Genomic DNA, 19,560 nt, shown 5'->3' with positions numbered 1-19,560 from the left:
AATATCAGTACTGGCCTTTTTCATCTAGTGACCTCTATAATTGGAGGACTCAGAACTCTCCCTTCTTGGAGGACCCCAAGTGTCTTATAGGTCTGGTAGAGTCCATTATATTTACCCATTGTCCCACATGGGACGACTGCCAGCAATTGCTCCGCACCCTCTTCACAACGGAAGAGCGAGAGCATATCCTCAATGAGGCCAGGAAAAATGTCCTTGGAGAAAATGGAAGACCCACTACCCTCCAGCCCATCATCGACGAGGCGTTTCCACTTGCGTGCCCGAATTGGGACTTCAGGACTGCAGAAGGTAGGGAGCGTCTCCGGGTCTACCGCCAGACTCTGATGACCGGTCTCCAGGCGGCCCACTAACCTGACTAAGGTAAAAACTATTGTTCAGGGGTAAATGGAAAGCCCAGCCGCGTATCTGGAAAGGCTGTTTGATGCTTACAGGCAATATACCCCCATAAACCCAGAAGCAGAGGAACATAGATCAGCTGTAGTCCTTTCATTCATCAACCAGGCAGCCCCTGATATCCGGAGGAATCTCCACAAGCGGGATGACCTGGGGGAAATATCTATTAGAGAAATGCTGCAGCAAGTGGAGAAGGTCTTCAATGCTAGGGAAACTCCAGAAGACAGAGAAGAAAGGCTGAGGAAAGAGAAATGGGTAGTGCAGGAGAAAAATAGGAAAGAAGACTGAGAATTTCAGAGGAGGGAGAATAAGAAGCAGAGGGAGGAGATGGCCAGGATATTCCTGGCCAGGGTGAAGGAGAGTCCTAGATCATCTCGAAGAACGGGGCCCCGCCAATCCCGACTAGGACGACATCAATGCGCCCTGTGTAAGAGATACGGGCATTGGAAGAGGGAGTGCCCCAAAAGGAGGGAACAAGGCGGAGGGAACCCCGTTAAGATCCTACACCTAGGAGAGGAGAATTGACGGGGATGGGGCTCGGCACCCCTCCCCGAGTCCTGGGTAACCCTGTGCGTGGAGGGGATTCCCATTGGGTTCATGGTAGATATTGGGGCACAGTATTCAGTTCTCAACCAAGCCCATGGTCCCCTAAACCCAGGATGCACAAGTATAGTCCAAGGAGCGACAGGGTCCAAGAGATGTGCCTGGACTACTAACAGAAAAGTGGACCTAGGAAGGCATCAGGTCGCTCACTCATTTCTGGTTGTACCTAGAGCCCCGCACCGTTGCTGGGCAGAGACTTACTAACCAAGGTTGGGGCACGCATCCATTTTGAACCCGAGGGGATAAAGATCATGGACAAAGAAGGGCAGCCCTTACAACCGGTACATGTGTTGACTCTATCCCTGGCCGATGAACATCGCCTGTTTCAGGCGGATCAAGAAGAGGGGGGCCAGGGAGAACAGGGAGAAATTGACTTTTGGTTGCAGAGGTTCCCTTCCACATGGGCTGAAACCAGAGGAATCGGTCTCGCCAAACATCTGCCCCCGGTTCTTGTTCAACTCAAAGCCGCGGCCCTACCCATCCGGGTCCGGCAGTGTCCAATACCGGAAGAGGCTAGGAAAGGGATAGCACCCCATATCCACAGACTGTTGGAGACAGGAATCCTTAAACCCTGCCGATCCGCATGGAATACGCCCCTGCTTCCAGTAAGGAAGCCTGGCAGTGGGGATTACAGACCGGTGCAGGACTTGCGAAAGGTCAATGAGAGAATAGAAGACATCCACCCTACAGTGCCCAACCCTTACACCCTACTCAGCCACCTGCCATCCTCACATGTGTGGTATACTACTCTGGACCTGAAAGATGCCTTCTTCAGTATCCCACTCTCTGAAGTTAGTCAGCCTTTGTTTGCCTTTGAGTGGCAGGAGCCAGGGGGAGGAAGAAATGGGCAACTTACCTGGACTAGACTGCCACAGGGCTTCAAGAACTCTCCCACCTTATTCAATGAAGCCCTAAGCCAGGACCTGGAGCCCTTTCGCAGGAGCCACCCCCGCGTGACACTGCTGCAGTATGTGGATGACCTGTTGCTGGCCAAAGAAACCTGTGAGGAGTGCAAAGAAGCCACGGGGAACTTGCTGGCTGAACTAGGCGCACTGGGATATCGAGCCAGCGCCAAGAAAGCCCACATCTGTCAGAGGTCAGTGGTCTACCTGGGGTATAAAATATCTAACGGAGCCAGGTGGCTAACGCAGGCCATGAAACAAACTATCCTGACTATCCCCGTCCCTTCCTCACCCCGGGGAGTGAGGGAATTTCTTGGCTCAGCCGGGTTCTACAGGCTTTGGATTCCAGGATACGCAGAAATAGCCCGACCGCTATATGAGGCGACCAAAGAAGGGCCGGGCTGGCAATGGAATCAGGAACAACAAGAGGCTTTTGATAGACTGAAAGAAACTCTCCTCTGGGCCCCCGCCCTATCTCTGCCAGACCCAGAAAAACCCTTCATCCTGTTTGTAGATGAAAAGAAGGGAGTGGCTAAAGGAGTCCTGGCTCAGCAGCTGGGCCCATGGAAGAGACCTGTGGCCTATTTGTCCAAGCGGCTGGACCCAGTGGCCTCTGGGTGGCCACCTTGTCTGCGTATCCTAGCAGCCATCGTTCTACTAGTAAAAGAGGCAGACAAGCTGACTTTTGGCCAGAACCTGAGGGTAACAGCCCCACATACTGTAGAGGGGATCCTCAGGCATCCTCCAGGAAAATGGATGACAAATACAAGACTCACCCACTACCAAGGGCTCCTACTAGATTCTTCACGAATTGTCTTCTCTGACTCAGTGACCCTAAATCCTGCCACCCTTCTGCCGGACCCAGATCTGTCGACCCCCATCCATGACTGTAGAGACATCCTTTCCGAAATTATACAGGTGCGAGCAGACCTGAAAGACACACCGTTACCGAACTGTGAGCTAAATTGGTACATAGATGGGAGCAGCTTTGTGCAGGAAGGAGTCAGGAGAGCAGGGGCAGCGGTAGTGACTCACGAAGGGGAAGTTGTCTGGAGTGCAGCTCTGCCCCCTGGCACCTCAGCACAGAAGGCGGAACTTATTGCTCTCGCTGAGGCCCTGGAAAGAGCCGAAGGCAAGCGGGCCAACATCTACACAGATAGCAGGTATGCTTTTGGCACTGTCCACGTCCATGGTGCCATCTACCGAGAAAGAGGATTCCGTTCTGCGGAAGGAAAGGAACTGAGGAATCTACAAGAAGTCCAAAGACTACTAGCCGCTATCGAAAAACCAAAGGCGGTAGCAGTTATACATGTACCAGGCCACCAACCAAAGAAGACACCTGAGGCCATCGGCAACAACCATGCTGATGCGGAAGCTAGGAGGGCGGCCCTCTCGGACTCCCTTCTACTTGCAGCCCTCGAGATACCCATACCTGAACTGCCGGCCCTGCCACCCAAACCTGAGTATTCCCCTCAGGACCTCGAGTGGATTAGGAAACAAGTCTCAGGGAAAGTGTTTGGGGAAGGAAATTGGGGTAGGGACCAAGAAGGTAGATTGATTCTGCCAGAAGCATTAGGACAGTACATGCTTGCTAATCTGCATAAGTCCACCCATCTAGGCTGGAAAAAGCTGCTCAGCCTTTTCCAGTCTGCACAGTTGGTGTTTCCCCACCAGAATGAGGCAGCTCATCAGATCACGAAAGAATGTAGTAGCTGTGCAATGCTAAGACCAGCCCCAAGAGAGCTGCACCTGGCAGGTACTCGGGAAAGGGGGAGGGCTCCAGGGAGGAATTGGGAAATAGACTTCACTGAAGTAAAACCAGGGAAGTATGGATATAAGTATTTGCTGGTTATGGTGGATACCTTCTCGGGGTGGGTGGAGGCTTTCCCAACTAAGCATGAGACCAGCCAGGTGGTAGCAAAAAAAAATAATTGAAGAGATCGTCCCCAGATATGGGGTCCCTGAAGCCATAGGTTCCGATAACGGCCCGGCTTTTGTTAGCAAAGTCCTGCAGGGACTAGCCCTCACTTTGGGGGTGGATTGGAAGTTACATTGTGCTTACAACCCACAAAGCTCTGGGCAGGTAGAGAGAATGAATCGGACCTTGAAGGAGACCCTTTCTAAATTGGTATTGGAGACTGGCGGGGACTGGGTGACCCTCTTTCCCTTAGCCATCTTCCGAGCTCGGAACTCCCCCTATGTACATGGTTTAACTCCATTTGAGATAATGTATGGGGCCCCTCCACCTATAACTCGGCGAGTGCAGCTTCCCGGTGCAGAGGACCCAGCCCCTGACTATCTGAATGTGTTGCAAGCTCTTGCTAAAGTGCAGCAGGAAATCTGGCCCCTGATCAGAGCATATTACGAGGGCGGGAAAATTCTGAGCCCGGAACATGGCATAGTCCCAGGGGATATGGTATGGGTCAAGAGACACCAAGTGAGGACTCTCGAGCCCAGGTGGAAGGGACTTCATGTTGTATTGTTTACCACCCCCACTGCTCTCAAGGTTGGTGGTATCGCTCCCTGGGTGCATCACTCCCACGTTCGGAAGGTCCTGCCTCATAAAGATCCAGGGGCCCGCAAGGAAGAGTGGAAGGTGCAGCAGCATCCTGCGAATCCTCTAAAACTACACCTAAGCCGAAGATGAAGGGGATCCTGCTGATAAGCACCTTAATATGGACCTTCAAGGGAACCACGCTCGAAGTCACCAACCCCCCTCAGCCATGGGACCTGACCTGGTTGCTGGTTAACAGCGCAACTGGGGAGGTCATCAGTACCACAGAACACACTGCGCCACTCGGAACCTGGTGGCCTGACCTGTTTTTCTGCCTTCGACGGATCAACCAAGGTTACCGAACCCTTTGGGGGCAGCCCAACATCCCTCAAAACTTGGCTCGCTCCCATGGATTTTATGCTTGCCCAGAAGCAGGTAAAGGAGAGTCATGTGGGTGGGGGCCCTTCTGGTGTGCCAACATAGGGGACTGTGTGACCTCGAACGATGGGGATCGGAGATGGCCAGTTACAAAAAAGGATGCTGTCAAATTTTCTTATGTCAACCAGGGCATCCCTCGTCACGTGCCTATGGACAAGGCTTGTGACCGAAGGGACCAGGATTGGGTACGAATTCAATTCACCGAGACGGGCAAAAAGACTGAGGTATCGCGTTGGATAAAAGGAATAAAATGGGGGATAAAGTACTATAAATATGGGGGACATGGGGAACATGAAGGCTCAATCCTCACCATCAAATTAGCCGTGTCAACTCCCAGCACCGCCGTAGGTCCCAACCCGGTTATACTTCCCCAGACACCTTTGATCCAGGACAAGGGCCTAGGCCAAAGGGACGAGAAAATGTCGACCGGACGTACGCCTGCGCCTCACACCTGGCTCAGCTCCCCGAGGGGCGCCCTGGCGGGCACCGACGACCACATCCACCGGCCAACCGCCGGAACACATGCCTCGGACCCACCTGTAGTAGTAGCTGGGGCCGTAGCCGTAATAGCCATGGGGCGAGTCGTCGGAGCCGCCATAGCCTGGCCTGTAGCCCTGCTGGTAGCCGTAGCCCTGGTTCCAGTAGGTGCTGTAGCCCTGATTCCAGAGCCCACAAGAGGACCGGGTCTGGGTCCCTCCGGGTCAGATAACCCCATGTGGGAAATGGTGCAGGCAGTAGCAGAGACTCTTAACCACACCACTCCCTCCCTCACCGATCCCTGTTGGCTATGCTACCCAGGTTCACCCCCCTTCTAGGAGGCAATCGGGATAAATGGCTTCTACACTATCAGCAATTCCCATCCCACTTACTGGGACGGGAAACCGTGGGGACTTACGATCGCTCAGGTTTCAGTTGCTGGTACGTGTGTAGGCACAGTCTCAACGGCCCAGGGCCAGGTACGCTCTTCCTATGCTTACACCACGTGGGAGCAGGAAAAGTGGATTATACCCTCCTCGGGCTGGTGGCTCTGCTCAAAGACAGGCCTCACTCCAGCCCTATCCACCTCTGTGTTCAATGCTAACAGTGAGTTTTGTGTGCTGGTGGCCATTCTACCTCGCCTAATGTCTCATTCTCATGAATCTCTCCTTTCTTATTGGGAAGAAAGGCCGAGCCCCCACCGGAGCAAGAGGGAGGTTGTTACCGCCCTGACCATTGGGACCCTCTTCTTCCTAGGGATAGCAGGGGCAGGCACTGGGGTCGCAGCCCTGAGGCTGGCAGTCGACAGGGACCTAGAACAACTCCGACAGTCAATATCAGACCTGGAGCAATCCCTCACCTCCTTGTCAGAGGTGGTCCTACAAAACCGAAAGGGCCTGGACCTCTTGTTTTTAAAGGAAGGTGGACTATGTGCAGCCCTAAAGGAAGAGTGCTGTTTCTATGTAGATAAGACAGGTGCAGTCAGAGATTCCTTAGCCAAACTAAAAACGGATCTAAAGAAGAGGCGTAAAGAATATGAAAGTAACGAAAGCTGGTTTGAGTCTTGGTTCAAATACAAGCCTTGGTTCGCTACCCTCCTCTCGGCCATGCGGGGCCATTAGTCATCCTGTTGTTGTTGTTTACAATCGGTCTGTGCATAATAAACAGGCTGCTTAGGTTTGTACGGGAGAGGGTTAACACCGTCCAACTTCTGGTCCTTTGTCAAAAGTATCAGGCCCTAAGTGCCGCTGTGGAAGATTCCTCAGTCTGATCAAGAAAAGGGGGGAATGTAAAGAAGTGCAAAGAGCAGCAAAAGTCCGGAAAAAGAACTAATAAAACCTAGCTAAACCCTAGAGCAAGAGCCACCCAGTTTTCGTAGAAACTGCCTGAAGCTAACACGCCTGCCCTAAGTTAGATAACCAGAGGTGGGCAGTAGCCTCGGGACATAACCCATGATAAGTCATGTAGACATGCTCGTGTGAGCTAGAGATTCCGGGAAGCGGTTAGGTAACCGGGGCGTTCTCGTTTCAACTCCATTGGTTAAAATATAGAATATATAGAATATGTTTTAAAATTATTGGTTGTAGAAATGCACGGGCTTTGGTGCAATGGCTGTGAAAACCCTATATAATCCCTACCTAAAGTTGCCTAAGGGTCGGCAGCTCGGACTCGGCCTGCGTGTCAGGGGAGGTGCTGTCGGCCCCAGCTAGCTGGCTGAATAAAGACTTTGCTTGGATTTACATCTCCGTGTTCGTGTGGTTTGCTCTCTGGGGAAACCCTGGAGTCCTGGACCCTAACAGCCGGGTAACTGCTAGTGTTGCTAGTGTGAACAGAAACACAGGAGCACCCCAAACCATACAGATGTAAGCAATCACATCCAACCCTTTTAAAGTCAGTCTCTGCTGAAACTGAAAAGCAGCAAACAATCCAGAAAGGGAACAATCAATGATTTTTATAAATTTACTCAAAGATAAAAATCAAAATGAAGATAAATGTAAAATTACAATATTAGTTTTCTGAAAGTGATCTTTGACTGAGACATTAACACATCAGGATAAACTTTTGTTAAGGAAAAAAGAATATATCAGATACAGCTTATTAACTTAGTAGTCAGACGAGGAAATAAAAGGTTAACCCCACATAAATTTTCAGTCTATTAATACTTCTTTGAAAAGAAAGCCACTCAACTGTGTAGTAGGGCTGCATTTTAGACACTCTGCATCCTGCTGTGCTTGTTCAGATGAGATTATGATTTCAAATGTTTTAAAAACAGCTGGTAAATTTGATTTTTAAAGACAAAATAAAATGTTTCACAAATATGAGATTTAATATCAGGTAAAAAGAATAAATATATTTTAGGGATGTTTTGCAAAGGTGAGGAAGGACAAATCCCTAAAAGGTAAAAGAAACTAATATGCTTTCAGAGGAGGCGGAGCCAACATGGCGGCGTGAGTAGGACAGTGGGAATCTCCTCCCAAAAACATATATACTTTTGAAAATACAACAAACACAACTAGCCCTAAAAGAGAGACCAGAAGACGCAGGACAGTGGCCAGACTGCAGCTACACCAGCGAGAACCCAGCGACTGGTGAAAGGGGTAAGATACAAGCCCCGGCCCGGCGGGACCCGAGCGCCCCTCCCCCCAGCTCCCGGCGGGAGAAGAGCAGGCAGAGCAGGAGGGAGACGGAGCCCAGGACTGCTGAACACCCAGCCCCAGCCATCCGGGCCAGAGCGCAGACACAGTATATGCCCAGGGGGCCCTGGATACTGGGAGAACAGGGAGTAAGACCTCTGAGCGGGTGCCGAAGCTGATGCCCCTGTGACAAAGAAAAGCGGGGGCTTTTTGAAAGTCTTAAAGGGACAGGGACTTAACAGCTTGACGCAAACAACCCAGGTCACAGTACAGCAGCTGGAAATTACAGGGAAAACCGGGTGCACTAACCCCCTGGGCAACAGCTCTGAGACCCCTCACGGAGGTAAACAGTCAAGCAGCCCCCCCATCCATTACCCCTCCGGGCGCTGCAAAAGCAGAGAAGCAGCCTGAGACAAATTCCGCCCACAGAAAGGGAAATTTCTCCCTCACGGCCAGGCAAGACACAAAGACCCACTCTACACGCAATTACCCAACACAAGCCACTAGGGGTCGCAGTTGCCCCAGTAAAGAAAGGCCAGTAGTAAGTGAAAATTTTGGCCCTCCCAGCTGACAGTCAATAGCACCTGTCAACAAGAAAAGGCAAAAAAATATGATTCAGACAAGACTAACCCAGACAGCTTCAGCATCTGCTACATCTTCCCCTGAGAAGGAATCTGGGGAGATAGATTTAGCCAGTCTACCTGAAAAAGAATTCAAAACAAAAGTCATAACCATGCTGATGGACTTGCAGAGAAATATGCAAGAACTAAGGAAGGAGAATTCAGAAATAAAACAAGCTCTGGAAGGACTTCAAAACAGAATGGACGAGATGCAAGAGACCATTAATGGACTAGAAAACAGAGAACAGGAACGCAGAGAAGCTGATGCAGAGAGAGATAAAAGGATCTCCAGGAATGAAAGAATTTTAAGAGAGCTGAGTGATCAATATAAAAGGAATAATATAAGAATCATAGGCATTCCAGAAGAAGTAGAGAGAGAAAAGGGGATAGAAAATGTCTTTGAAGAAATAATTGCTGAAAATTTCCCCAAACTAGGGGAAGAAATGGCCTCTCAGACCACAGAGGTACACAGAACTCCCATGACAAGGGATCCAAGGAGGGCAACACCAAGACACACAATAATTAAAATGGCAAAGATCAAAGACAAGGACAAAGTATTACAAGCAGCCAGAGAGAAAAAAAAGGTTACCTACAAAGGAAAACCCATCAGGCTATCATCAGACTTCTCAACAGAAACCCTACAGGCCAGAAGAGAATGGCATGATATACTTAATGCAATGAAACAGAAGGGCCTCGAACCAAGACTACTGTATCCAGCACGAATATCATTTAAATATGAAGGAGGGATTAAACAATTCCCAGACAAGCAAAAGTTGAGGGAATTTGCCTCCCACAAACCACCTCTACAGGGCATCCTACAGGGACTGCTCTAGATGGGAGCACTCCTAAAAAGAGCACACAACAAAACACCCAACATATGAAGAAGGGAGGAGGAGGAGAAATAAGAAGGGAGAGAAATAAAGAATCATCAGATTGTGTTTATAATAGCTCAACAAGCGAGTTAAGTTAGACAGTAAGACAGTAAAGAAGCTAACCCTAAACCTTTGGTAACCACAAACTTAAAGCCTGCAATGGCAATAAATTCATACCTTTCAATAATCACCCTAAATGTAAATGGACTGAATGCACCAATCAAAAGACACAGAGTAATAGAATGGATAAAAAAGCAAGATCCATCCATATGCTGCTTACAAGAGACTCACCTCAAACCCAAAGACGCGCACAGACTTAAAGTCAAGGGATGGAAAAAGATATTTCAAGCAAACAACAGAGAGAAGAAAGCAGGTGTTGCAATTCTGGTATCAGACAAAACAGACTTCAAAATAAAGAAAGTAACAAAAGACAAAGAAGGACATTACATAATGATAAAGGGCTCAGTCCATCAAGAGGATATAACCATTATAAATATATATGCACCCAATACAGGAGCACCAACATACCTGAAACAAATATTAACAGAACTAAAGGAGGAAATAGAATGCAATGCATTCATTCTAGGAGACTTCAACACACCACTCACTCCAAAGGACAGATCCACCAGACAGAAAATAAGTAAGGACACAGAGGCACTGAACAACACACTAGAACAGATGGACCTAATAGACATCTACAGAACTCTACATCCAAAAGCAACAGGATACACGTTCTTCTCAAGTGCACATGGAACATTCTCCAGAATAGACCACATACTAGGACACAAAAAGAGCCTCAGTAAATTCCAAAAGATTGAAATCCTACCAACCAACTTTTCAGACCACAAAGGCATTAAACTTGAAATAAACTGTTCAAAGAAAGCAAAAAGGCTCACAAACACATGGAGGCTAAACAACACGCTCCTAAATAATCAATGGATCAATGACCAAATCAAAATGGAGATCCAGCAATATATGGAAACAAATGACAACAACAACACTAAGCCCCAACTTCTGTGGGACGCAGCAAAAGCAGTCTTAAGAGGAAAGTATATAGCACTCCAAGCATATTTAAAAAAGGAAGAGCAATCCCAAATGAACGGTCTAATGTCACAACTATCAAAATTGGAAAAAGAAGAACAAATGAGGCCTAAGGTCAGCAGAAGGAGGGACATAATAAAGATCAGAGAAGAAATAAATAAAATTGAGAAGAATAAAACAATAGCAAAAATCAATGAAACCAAGAGCTGGTTCTTCGAGAAAATAAACAAAATAGATAAGCCTCTAGCCAGACTTATTAAGAGGAAAAGAGAGTCAACAAAAATCAACAGTATCAGAAATGAGAAAGGAAAAATCACAACAGATCCCGCAGAAATACAAAGAATTATTAGAGACTACTATGAAAACCTATATGCTAACAAGCTGGGAAACCTAGGAGAAATGGACAACTTCCTAGAAAAATACAACCTTCCAAGACTGACCCAAAAAGAAACAGAAAATCTAAACAGACCAATTACCAGCAACGAAATTGAAGCGGTAATCAAAAAACTACCAAAGAACAAAACCCCCGGGCCAGATGGATTTACCTCGGAATTTTATCAGACATACAGGGAAGACATAATACCCATTCTCCTTAAAGTTTTCCAAGAAATAGAAGAGGAGGGGATACTCCCAAACTCATTCTATGAAGCTAACATCACCCTAATACCAAAACCAGGCAAAGACACCACCAAAAAAGAAAACTATAGACCAATATCCCTGATGAACGTAGACGCAAAAATACTCAACAAAATTTTAGCAAACCGAATTCAAAAATACATCAAAACCATCGTACACCATGACCAAGTGGGATTCATCCCAGGGATGCAAGGATGGCACAACATTCGAAAGTCCATCAATATCATCCACCACATCAACAAAAAGAAAGACAAAAACCACATGATCATCTCCATAGATGCTGAAAAAGCATTTGACAAAGTTCAACATCCATTCATGATAAAAACTCTCAGCAAAATGGGAATAGAGGGCAAGTACCTCAACATAATAAAGGCCATCTATGAAAAACCCACAGCCAACATTATATTGAATAGCGAGAAGCTGAAAGCATTTCCGCTGAGATTGGGAACTAGACAGGGATGCCCACTCTCCCCACTGTTATTTAACATTGTACTAGAGGTCCTAGCCACGGCAATCAGACAAAACAAAAAAATACAAGGAATCCAGATTGGCAAAGAAGAAGTCAAACTGTCACTATTTGCAGATGACATGATACTGTACATAAAAAACCCTAAAGACTCCACCCCAGAACTACTATAACTGATATCGGAATACAGCAAAGTTGCAGGATACAAAATCAACACACAGAAATCTGTGGCTTTCCTATACACCAACAATGAACCAACAGAAAGAGAAATCAGGAAAACAACTCCATTCACAATTGCATCAAAAAAAATAAAATACCTAGGAATAAACCTAACCAAAGAAGTGAAAGACTTATATTCTGAAAACTACAAGTCACTCTTAAAAGAAATTAAAGGGGACACTAACAGATGGAAACGCATCCCATGCTCATGGCTAGAAGAATTAATATCGTCAAAATGGCCATCCTGCCCAAAGCAATATACAGATTTGATGCAATCCCTATGAAACTACCAGCAACATTCTTCAATGAACTGGAACAAATAATTCAAAAATTCATATGGAACCACCAAAGACCCCGAATAGCCAAAGCAATCCTGAGAAAGAAGAATAAAGTAGGGGGGATCTCACTCCCCAACTTCAAGCTCTATTATAAAGCCATAGTAATCAAGACAATTTGGTACTGGCACAAGAGCAGAGCCACAGACCAATGGAACAGACTAGACAATCCAGACATTAACTCAGACATATATGGTCAATTAATATTTGATAAAGGAGCCATGGACATACAATGGCGAAATGACAGTCTCTTCAACAGATGGTGCTGGCAAAACTGGACAGCTACATGTAGGAGAATGAAACTGGACCATCGTCTAACCCCATATACAAAAGTAAACTCAAAATGGATCAAAGACCTGAATGTAAGTCATGAAACCATTAAACTCTTGGAAGAAAACATAGGCACAAACCTCTTAGACATAAACATGAGTGACCTCTTCTTGAACATATCTCCCCGGGCAAGGAAAACAAAAGCAAAAATGAACAAGTGGGACTATATTAAGCTGAAAAGCTTCTGTACAGCAAAAGACACCATCAATAGAACAAAAAGGAACCCTACAGTATGGGAGAATATCTTTGAAAATGACACATCCGATAAAGGCTTGACGTCCAGAATATATAAAGAGCTCACACGCCTCAACAAACAAAAAACAAATAACCCAATTAAAAAATGGGCAAAGGAACTGAACAGACGGTTCTCCAAAAAAGAAATACAGATGGCCAACAGACACATGAAAAGATGCTCCACATCGCTAATTATCAGAGAAATGCAAATTAAAACTACAATGAGGTATCACCTCACACCAGTAAGGATGGCTGCCATCCAAAAGACAAACAACAACAAATGTTGGCGAGGCTGTGGAGAAAGGGGAACCCTCCTACACTGCTGGTGGGAATGTAAACTTGTTCAACCATTGTGGAAAGCAGTATGGAGGTACATCAAAATGCTCAAAACAGACTTACCATTTGACCCAGTAATATGCTTTCAGATCCTGCCCTAATCTCAAATGTGCTTGGCATCCAGTCAACCTTGATTATATTTTCTGGAAGGAAGAAGGAAGCAAGAAAGGAGGGGAAGGAAGGAGGAAGGGAGGAAGTCTATAATTCCATCTTTGTGGCTTTTGACAGTGGCAGAATAATGCATATCTGATATAGTTTGACTCTTATATTCATATAATCCTGAATCACTGAGATATAGGATATTTCCCTCAAACAAACATTACAAGACAGGGCACTAAGTGTTAGGTTTTGGCTACAGGCAAATACAATATCCCACATGGACTTACAAAATAATTATGAAATGACCTGGAACAGGTACTTTTGATGGATGGCATTCATTTTCAACACTGTAGGATCAATCCACTGGGTGTAGCTATCAGAGATGTTATAAAAAGAAAATGTCTTATTCTGCAGTCTCAGAAAATGTAAAAATTATGGCGAGGAAGAAAAGACAACTACTTTGAAATTCAGTCATTTTCAATTAAGCATCAAGAGCAATCAAAGAGGAAAAGCACCACTTTGTGAGTAGAACCAGTCGCCAGACCAAGTATGAAATGATTGTCCTTGACAGCATTTTAAGCCCAGAAGGACTCATCTTAGCTATCACTGAGTAGCAGAATTTTGACATAAGATGCACCAGCTTCAAAACCACTGACCAAAACACCTACATTGAGGAATAACAAGCATATTCATCCGCCTTTCTTTTGTAGAGGTGTTAGCTTTCTCCAGCTTCCAAGTTCACCTGCTATCCTGTTTATTCTGTACCAAATGAATTCCCCCACTGTTTGAAGGAGTCACAGTTTTGTGGACTTCGCAGTTACTTGTAACTTAGAGGTTATCTATTAAAATATCCACTGTAGGGGGATTAAACAAGATGGCGGCATAAGAAGTGAAGCAGAAAAGTCTTCCCAAACATACATGGCCAATTAATACATGATAAAGGAGCCCTGGATATACAATGGGGAAATGACGGCCTCCTCAACAACGGGTGTTGGCAAAACTGGACAGCTACGTGTAAGACAATGAAACTGGATTATTGTCTAACTCCATACACAAAAGTAAACTAGAAATGGATCAAAGACCTGAATGTAAGTCATGGAACCATAAAACTCTTAGAAGAAAACATAGGCAAAAATCTCCTGAATATAAACATGAGCAACTTTTTCCTGAACACATCTCCTTGGGCAAGGGAAACAAAAGCAAAAATGAACAAATGGGGCTACATCAAACTAAAAAGCTTCTGAACAGCAAAGGACACCATCAGTAGAGCAAAAAGGCATCCTACAGGATGGGAGAACATATGTAAATGACATATCTGATAAGGGATTAACATCCAAAATATATAAAGAACTCACACACCTCAGCACCCAAAAAGCAAATAACCCAATTAAAAAAATGGGTGGAAGATATGAACAGACACTTCTCCAAAGAGAAACTTCATATGGCCAATAGGCACATGAAAAGATGCTCCACATTGCTAATTATCAGAGAAATGCAAATTAAAACCACAATGAAATACCACCTCACACCAGTTAGGATAGCCAACATCGAGAAGACAAGGAACAATAAATGCTGGCGAGGATGCACAGAAAGGGGAACCCTCCTACACTGCTGGTGGTAATGTAAATTAGTTCAACCATTGTGGAAAGCAATATGGAGGTTCCTCAAAAAACTAAAAATAGAAATACCATTTGACCCCGGAATCCCACTCCTAGGAATCTACCCAAAGAAAACAAGACCCCAGATTCAAAAAGACATATGCATCCCTATGTTTACTGCAGCACTGTTTACAATAGCCAAGAAATGGAAGCAACCTAAGTGTCCATCAGTAGATGAATGGAAAAAGAAGATGTGGTACATATACACAATGGAATACTATTCAGCCATAAGAAGAAAATAAATCCTACTATTGGCAACAACATGGATGGAGCTAGAGGGTATTATGCTCAGTAAAATAAGCCAGGAGGAGAAAGACAAGTACCAAATGATTTCCCTCATTTGTGGAGTATAACAATGAAGTAAAACTAAAGGAACAAAACAGCAGCAGACTCACAGGCTCCAAGAAGGGACTAGCGGTTACCAAAAGAGAGGGGGTGGGGAGGGTCAGTGGGGAGAGAGGGAGAAGGGGATTAACGGGCATTATGACTACACACATAATGTAGGGGACCATGGGGAAGGCAGTTTAGCACAGAGAAGACAAGTAGTGACTCTATAGCATCTTACTATGCTAATGGACAGGGACTGCAATGGGGTGTGTGGGGAACTTGATAATATGGGTGAATGTAATAACCACAATGTTGCTCCTGTGAAACCTTTATAACATTGTATATCAATGATACCTTAATAAAAAAGATATTCACTTTAAGGCAGAAATCTCTTTCAAGGATCAAAGAGTCAATGCCCTCAGAAAGGTGAGTAATTTACTTCACATGCCCGAAAGGCTCATGTTCTGTAGTCTCTTTCTAGACTGGACTTTTGATAAAAAAAGGAAAAAATTATGTGTTTCACATTCGTGGAAAATTTGAGTCCCTCTTCTGGTCATAAAGAACACTTTTAGAAAGGGTGTTTGTGGACTGACAAATATGAAGTTTTAAAATATCACAATTATAAGTTGAAGGTTTCAATGTACAAGTGTTAACTATAATTTATAATCTTCAGATCAAAGGAAAAAAAGGGATAAAAACAAAATTAAGAGTATGTCAATAATCATAATACTTACATTCTATTTAACTTAATTTAAAATAAAGTAATTGAGAACGTGGGCATAATAACAATTTACAAATAACATTGAAGTTCATGTTCAAAACAGTTTAGTGGAGTTACCAGAAGTCTGCTGCTTGCTTACCTCTTCATAAACCTTCTTGGCATTGTCATTATCTCCTATCAGCAGGTACCCCACCCCAAGGTCATTCTTCAGAGAAGTATCCTCAGGAAATAGTTGAACTAATTTATGTAGGGTAAGCAGGGAGCCTCTCATGTGACCTGATTTGGTGGGGAAAATGAAAACACACAGTAGAAATAGAAACAGATCATGTACATCTTTGTGTTGAGACTATAGATCATGAGACACTGTCAACAAAGCCTAAGACCAGCTTAAATCTGAATCTATATACTGACGGCTAAGGACCTCTTAGGACTTCAACGTGCAGCTGCAATGGCATCAATAATTCCCATGAGTAGATTAGAACCACTTTAAAGACATTCTAATTTTCCAAATTCAACTATGTCAAATTCCCTCTTAAGAAAGTTTTGGTTAATTTCTTGAAAAAAATGTTTTACTGGGATATTTTTGTTTATTATGATTAATGTCAAAATTATGAGTAGAGAATGGACAAATACAAAGTCTAAGAGATTCCAGGTCTAGTGAAGAAGCACGGAGGTACACTGCTGATGCTTACAAGTGTCGTCATCTCTAGGTAATAACCTAGCCATAGAGCAAAGGAGGCATCAGCCAGTATTAGGGGACCCTCTGGTGGATGATAGGATACTATGCAGAACATGAATAATGAAAACCCGAGCTTCAATTCATTTTTAAGGCTGTCTGATGGGAACTCAACATTTCTGGGGCCGACTGTCATTACTCCTCGCTTTAGCTGGATATACAAATTGAACAAGGGAAAATGTGCAAATTAAGACTACTACACATGACAAAAGTAATTACCTACAGGACTCAGTTGACCACAGACTGAGTATCAGCCAAGAGTAGGGTAGGCCTATTAATAAGCTAATGCAGTGGCATGTCTCACTAACAGATAGACTGGTCCCTCTTGTGGATTGCTCTTTATTATCGGTCAATCTGGGACAGGTTTGCTCAGCTATTCACTCCCTCACCAAATGTGACTTCACTTTTCTGTGCCTGCCTTCCTTCCTATCTGTCCCACTTAGTCTCACACTTTTCTTCTGCTTCTAAACTTCCCGTTAACCATTCCAAAGGCCCAGGTGGAACTCTCTCCTGCTGCCAGCCCGATCCTTCCTGCTGCTTCATGGAACCCTGTTCTACTGTGGGTGAACTTCACCAGCTTGTCACTTTCCCTGAAGTCTTCTCCATACTAGTCCCTCCTCACAGAGCCTCCTCTATCGAACTTGCTTTATTCTCATTTGGAGGAAAAGACTACAGTTGACCCTTGAACAGTGTGGGGCTTAGAAGCCCTGACCCACTGCACAGTTGAAAATCCACATATAATGTTGGTGTCCCAAAAACTTAATTACTAAGAGCCTACTGTTGCCCAGAAGCCGTACTGATAACATAAGGCTGATTAACACATATTTTGTATGTTACATATATTATACATTGTATTCTTACACTAAAGTAAGCTAGAGAAAAGACAATTATTTTTCAAACTGTCGCGAATCTCCAAAATTTTTTCCAATATATTTATTATATATTTTATTAAGTATCAGCATATAAGTGGGTCCCTGCTGTTCAAACCTGAGCTGTTCAAGGGTCAATGGTACATTCAAATATTGAAAGAGTGTTGCAGAAGAGCTTTAGGTTTATTCATCTGCAGGCTGTCTCCCCCCAGCCCATCCCTGGCCCCGAATGAAGTGAGGTAAGGGGAGCCCTCTTGGTGCAGAGCTTATGAGGCTGCCAAAAATGCAGTAAGCAAGATGATACCTCCTGCTTTCTTTCAAAAATCAAATGAAGGTAAAAAACCCACGATGAACAAGACATCAAAATTTTAAGCCAGAGTCAGTAAACAATGCTTAACAAATGGTGCTGGAGGCAAGAGGAAAACTGAGTAATACTGATTTTGTGCCCAAGGCCAGTGCCTCCTCTGAGACCCTCCAGCCTTGCATGCATGAGGAAAACTGAGTAATACTGATTTTGTGCCCAAGGCCAGTGCCTCCTCTGAGACCCTCCAGCCTTGCATGCATGCTGTATGTTCTTCTTCTCCGGGACTGGCCCTTATGAATCTAAGTCTAATGCACCATTTCTTCTAGTTTCTAATAATCTTTTGGGTTCTACTCCGATCACAGATTTTGGTCATCTACCAAAACAACATAACTAACCTTTAATTCTATCCCTCAGAAAAATTGATGAAAGGGTCACTTGACCTTAAATTTGACTTACATGAGCCTCTCCTAGTGACACTGATAATTCATTCATGTAACTCATCCAGCCAGATGAGCACCCACCTCAGCAGTTACACATGGCTTGGATTAGTCCCTCCTAGCTTACTGATGACATGTTAGGTGGGAGAGAATCACTTGGTCACAGCAAAGTTAGGTTACAGCCAGTCTTAGTAGCCTTTGCCACTGGGAACCTGGGTCAGTCAGACAGGATGCATTATGCTGTTCTTTGCAAAGCATTAGCAAATATACTTGATGATTAAAGTTTTTTTTTTGTATTATTTCCTTTAGTATAGATTCAAACCTTACAGGTAAAAATTTTAGTGTCTGAAACTCCTAATATTCCTCTATAAAAATTGTCCCACTGATAATGTCAATCTCCATGAATCAGTATGTTATAGTTAAAAGAGAACAGAATTGGTATGATGGAAGAGCTTTTGATCCCGGACTCATTAATTTATTAGCTATGATTCCTTAAGCAAGTTATCTAACTTCTCAGCAACCCATCTGCCTCAGTTCTAAAATGGGGGCGGATAAAGGGAAAGGGGTGGTAAAAACACCATTAGTATCTTTGTAATTATTAAGGTTAGGGTTGCTATTTCAGTCGAAGACGTAGTCATGTAAATCACCTGAAATTAGTTTTATGACTCAGGTTTCCTTCCATGTAAGTAAACTCTTCTAAGAGTGTGTATAGCCTCAGGTTCTTCAAGATAAAAGCATGGCATCTGCTGTTGAATTAACTCTTATGCCATCTTACCTAAAAATTGTTGTCTGTCTGACCGCCGCTTCAAAGTCAGCTTCACCAAGTCTGCGGGCACATTGGGCAGGCTGGCCACCTCTTGGTAGGTTTCGATGGCCTTGCGCAATACCTCGTTGCTCCTCTGCTTCTCAGCCAAATCATCTTCACACTAGAGGGAGTTCCCACACTGGATAAATGTCTCATGACAGTCTATATTTGCAGTCACCAAAATACTCATGAAAAGTTAACTTTTGGACATGTTTAAAAAGTAATTCAAGACAGATTAAAATTTTCTCTTTATCAAGAGATGAAAAAAAAACAAAGGAAAGCAATATGATGTGTTATCTTAATAACATGAAGAAAAATTAGCTACCAAGCTATAGATGAGAAAGAATATCATTAAAACATATGCTAGGGCTGATGGAGATTTATACCGCACTATCCATCAACATTATACAGACAGGATTCCAGCACACAGTTCTTTCATTAGTTTGTGTGTTCATTCACTCATTTAACAACTATTTTCTGGGAGCCAGGCACTGTTCTATGCATGAGGCAGACAAATAAACCATACAAAGTCCTTTTTTTGTTTTGCTTCATTATGG

At 44.4% G+C, this 19,560-nt stretch overlaps 1 protein-coding gene across 6 annotated transcripts in view; it reads right to left on the bottom strand.

The window, feature by feature from the left end:
• ASPH (aspartate beta-hydroxylase) overlaps positions 1-19,560 on the bottom strand; it is a 238,562-nt gene that overhangs the window by 68,172 nt on the left and 150,830 nt on the right. For all 6 annotated transcript variants that reach the window (XM_036907524.2, XM_036907525.2, XM_036907530.2 and 3 more), the window contains 2 exons: positions 18,974-19,124; positions 15,992-16,128 (listed from right to left, as the gene is read on the bottom strand). In XM_036907524.2, the coding sequence (XP_036763419.2) occupies positions 15,992-16,128; positions 18,974-19,124 (288 nt within the window). The remainder of the gene's footprint in view (positions 1-15,991; positions 16,129-18,973; positions 19,125-19,560) is intronic.

Source organism: Manis pentadactyla, chromosome 3, assembly GCF_030020395.1.
Source record: "Manis pentadactyla isolate mManPen7 chromosome 3, mManPen7.hap1, whole genome shotgun sequence".
NCBI lineage: Eukaryota > Metazoa > Chordata > Mammalia > Pholidota > Manidae > Manis > Manis pentadactyla.
The sequence above is the reverse complement of the archived record's forward strand: the minus strand, read 5'-3'. Positions and strand labels throughout refer to the sequence as shown.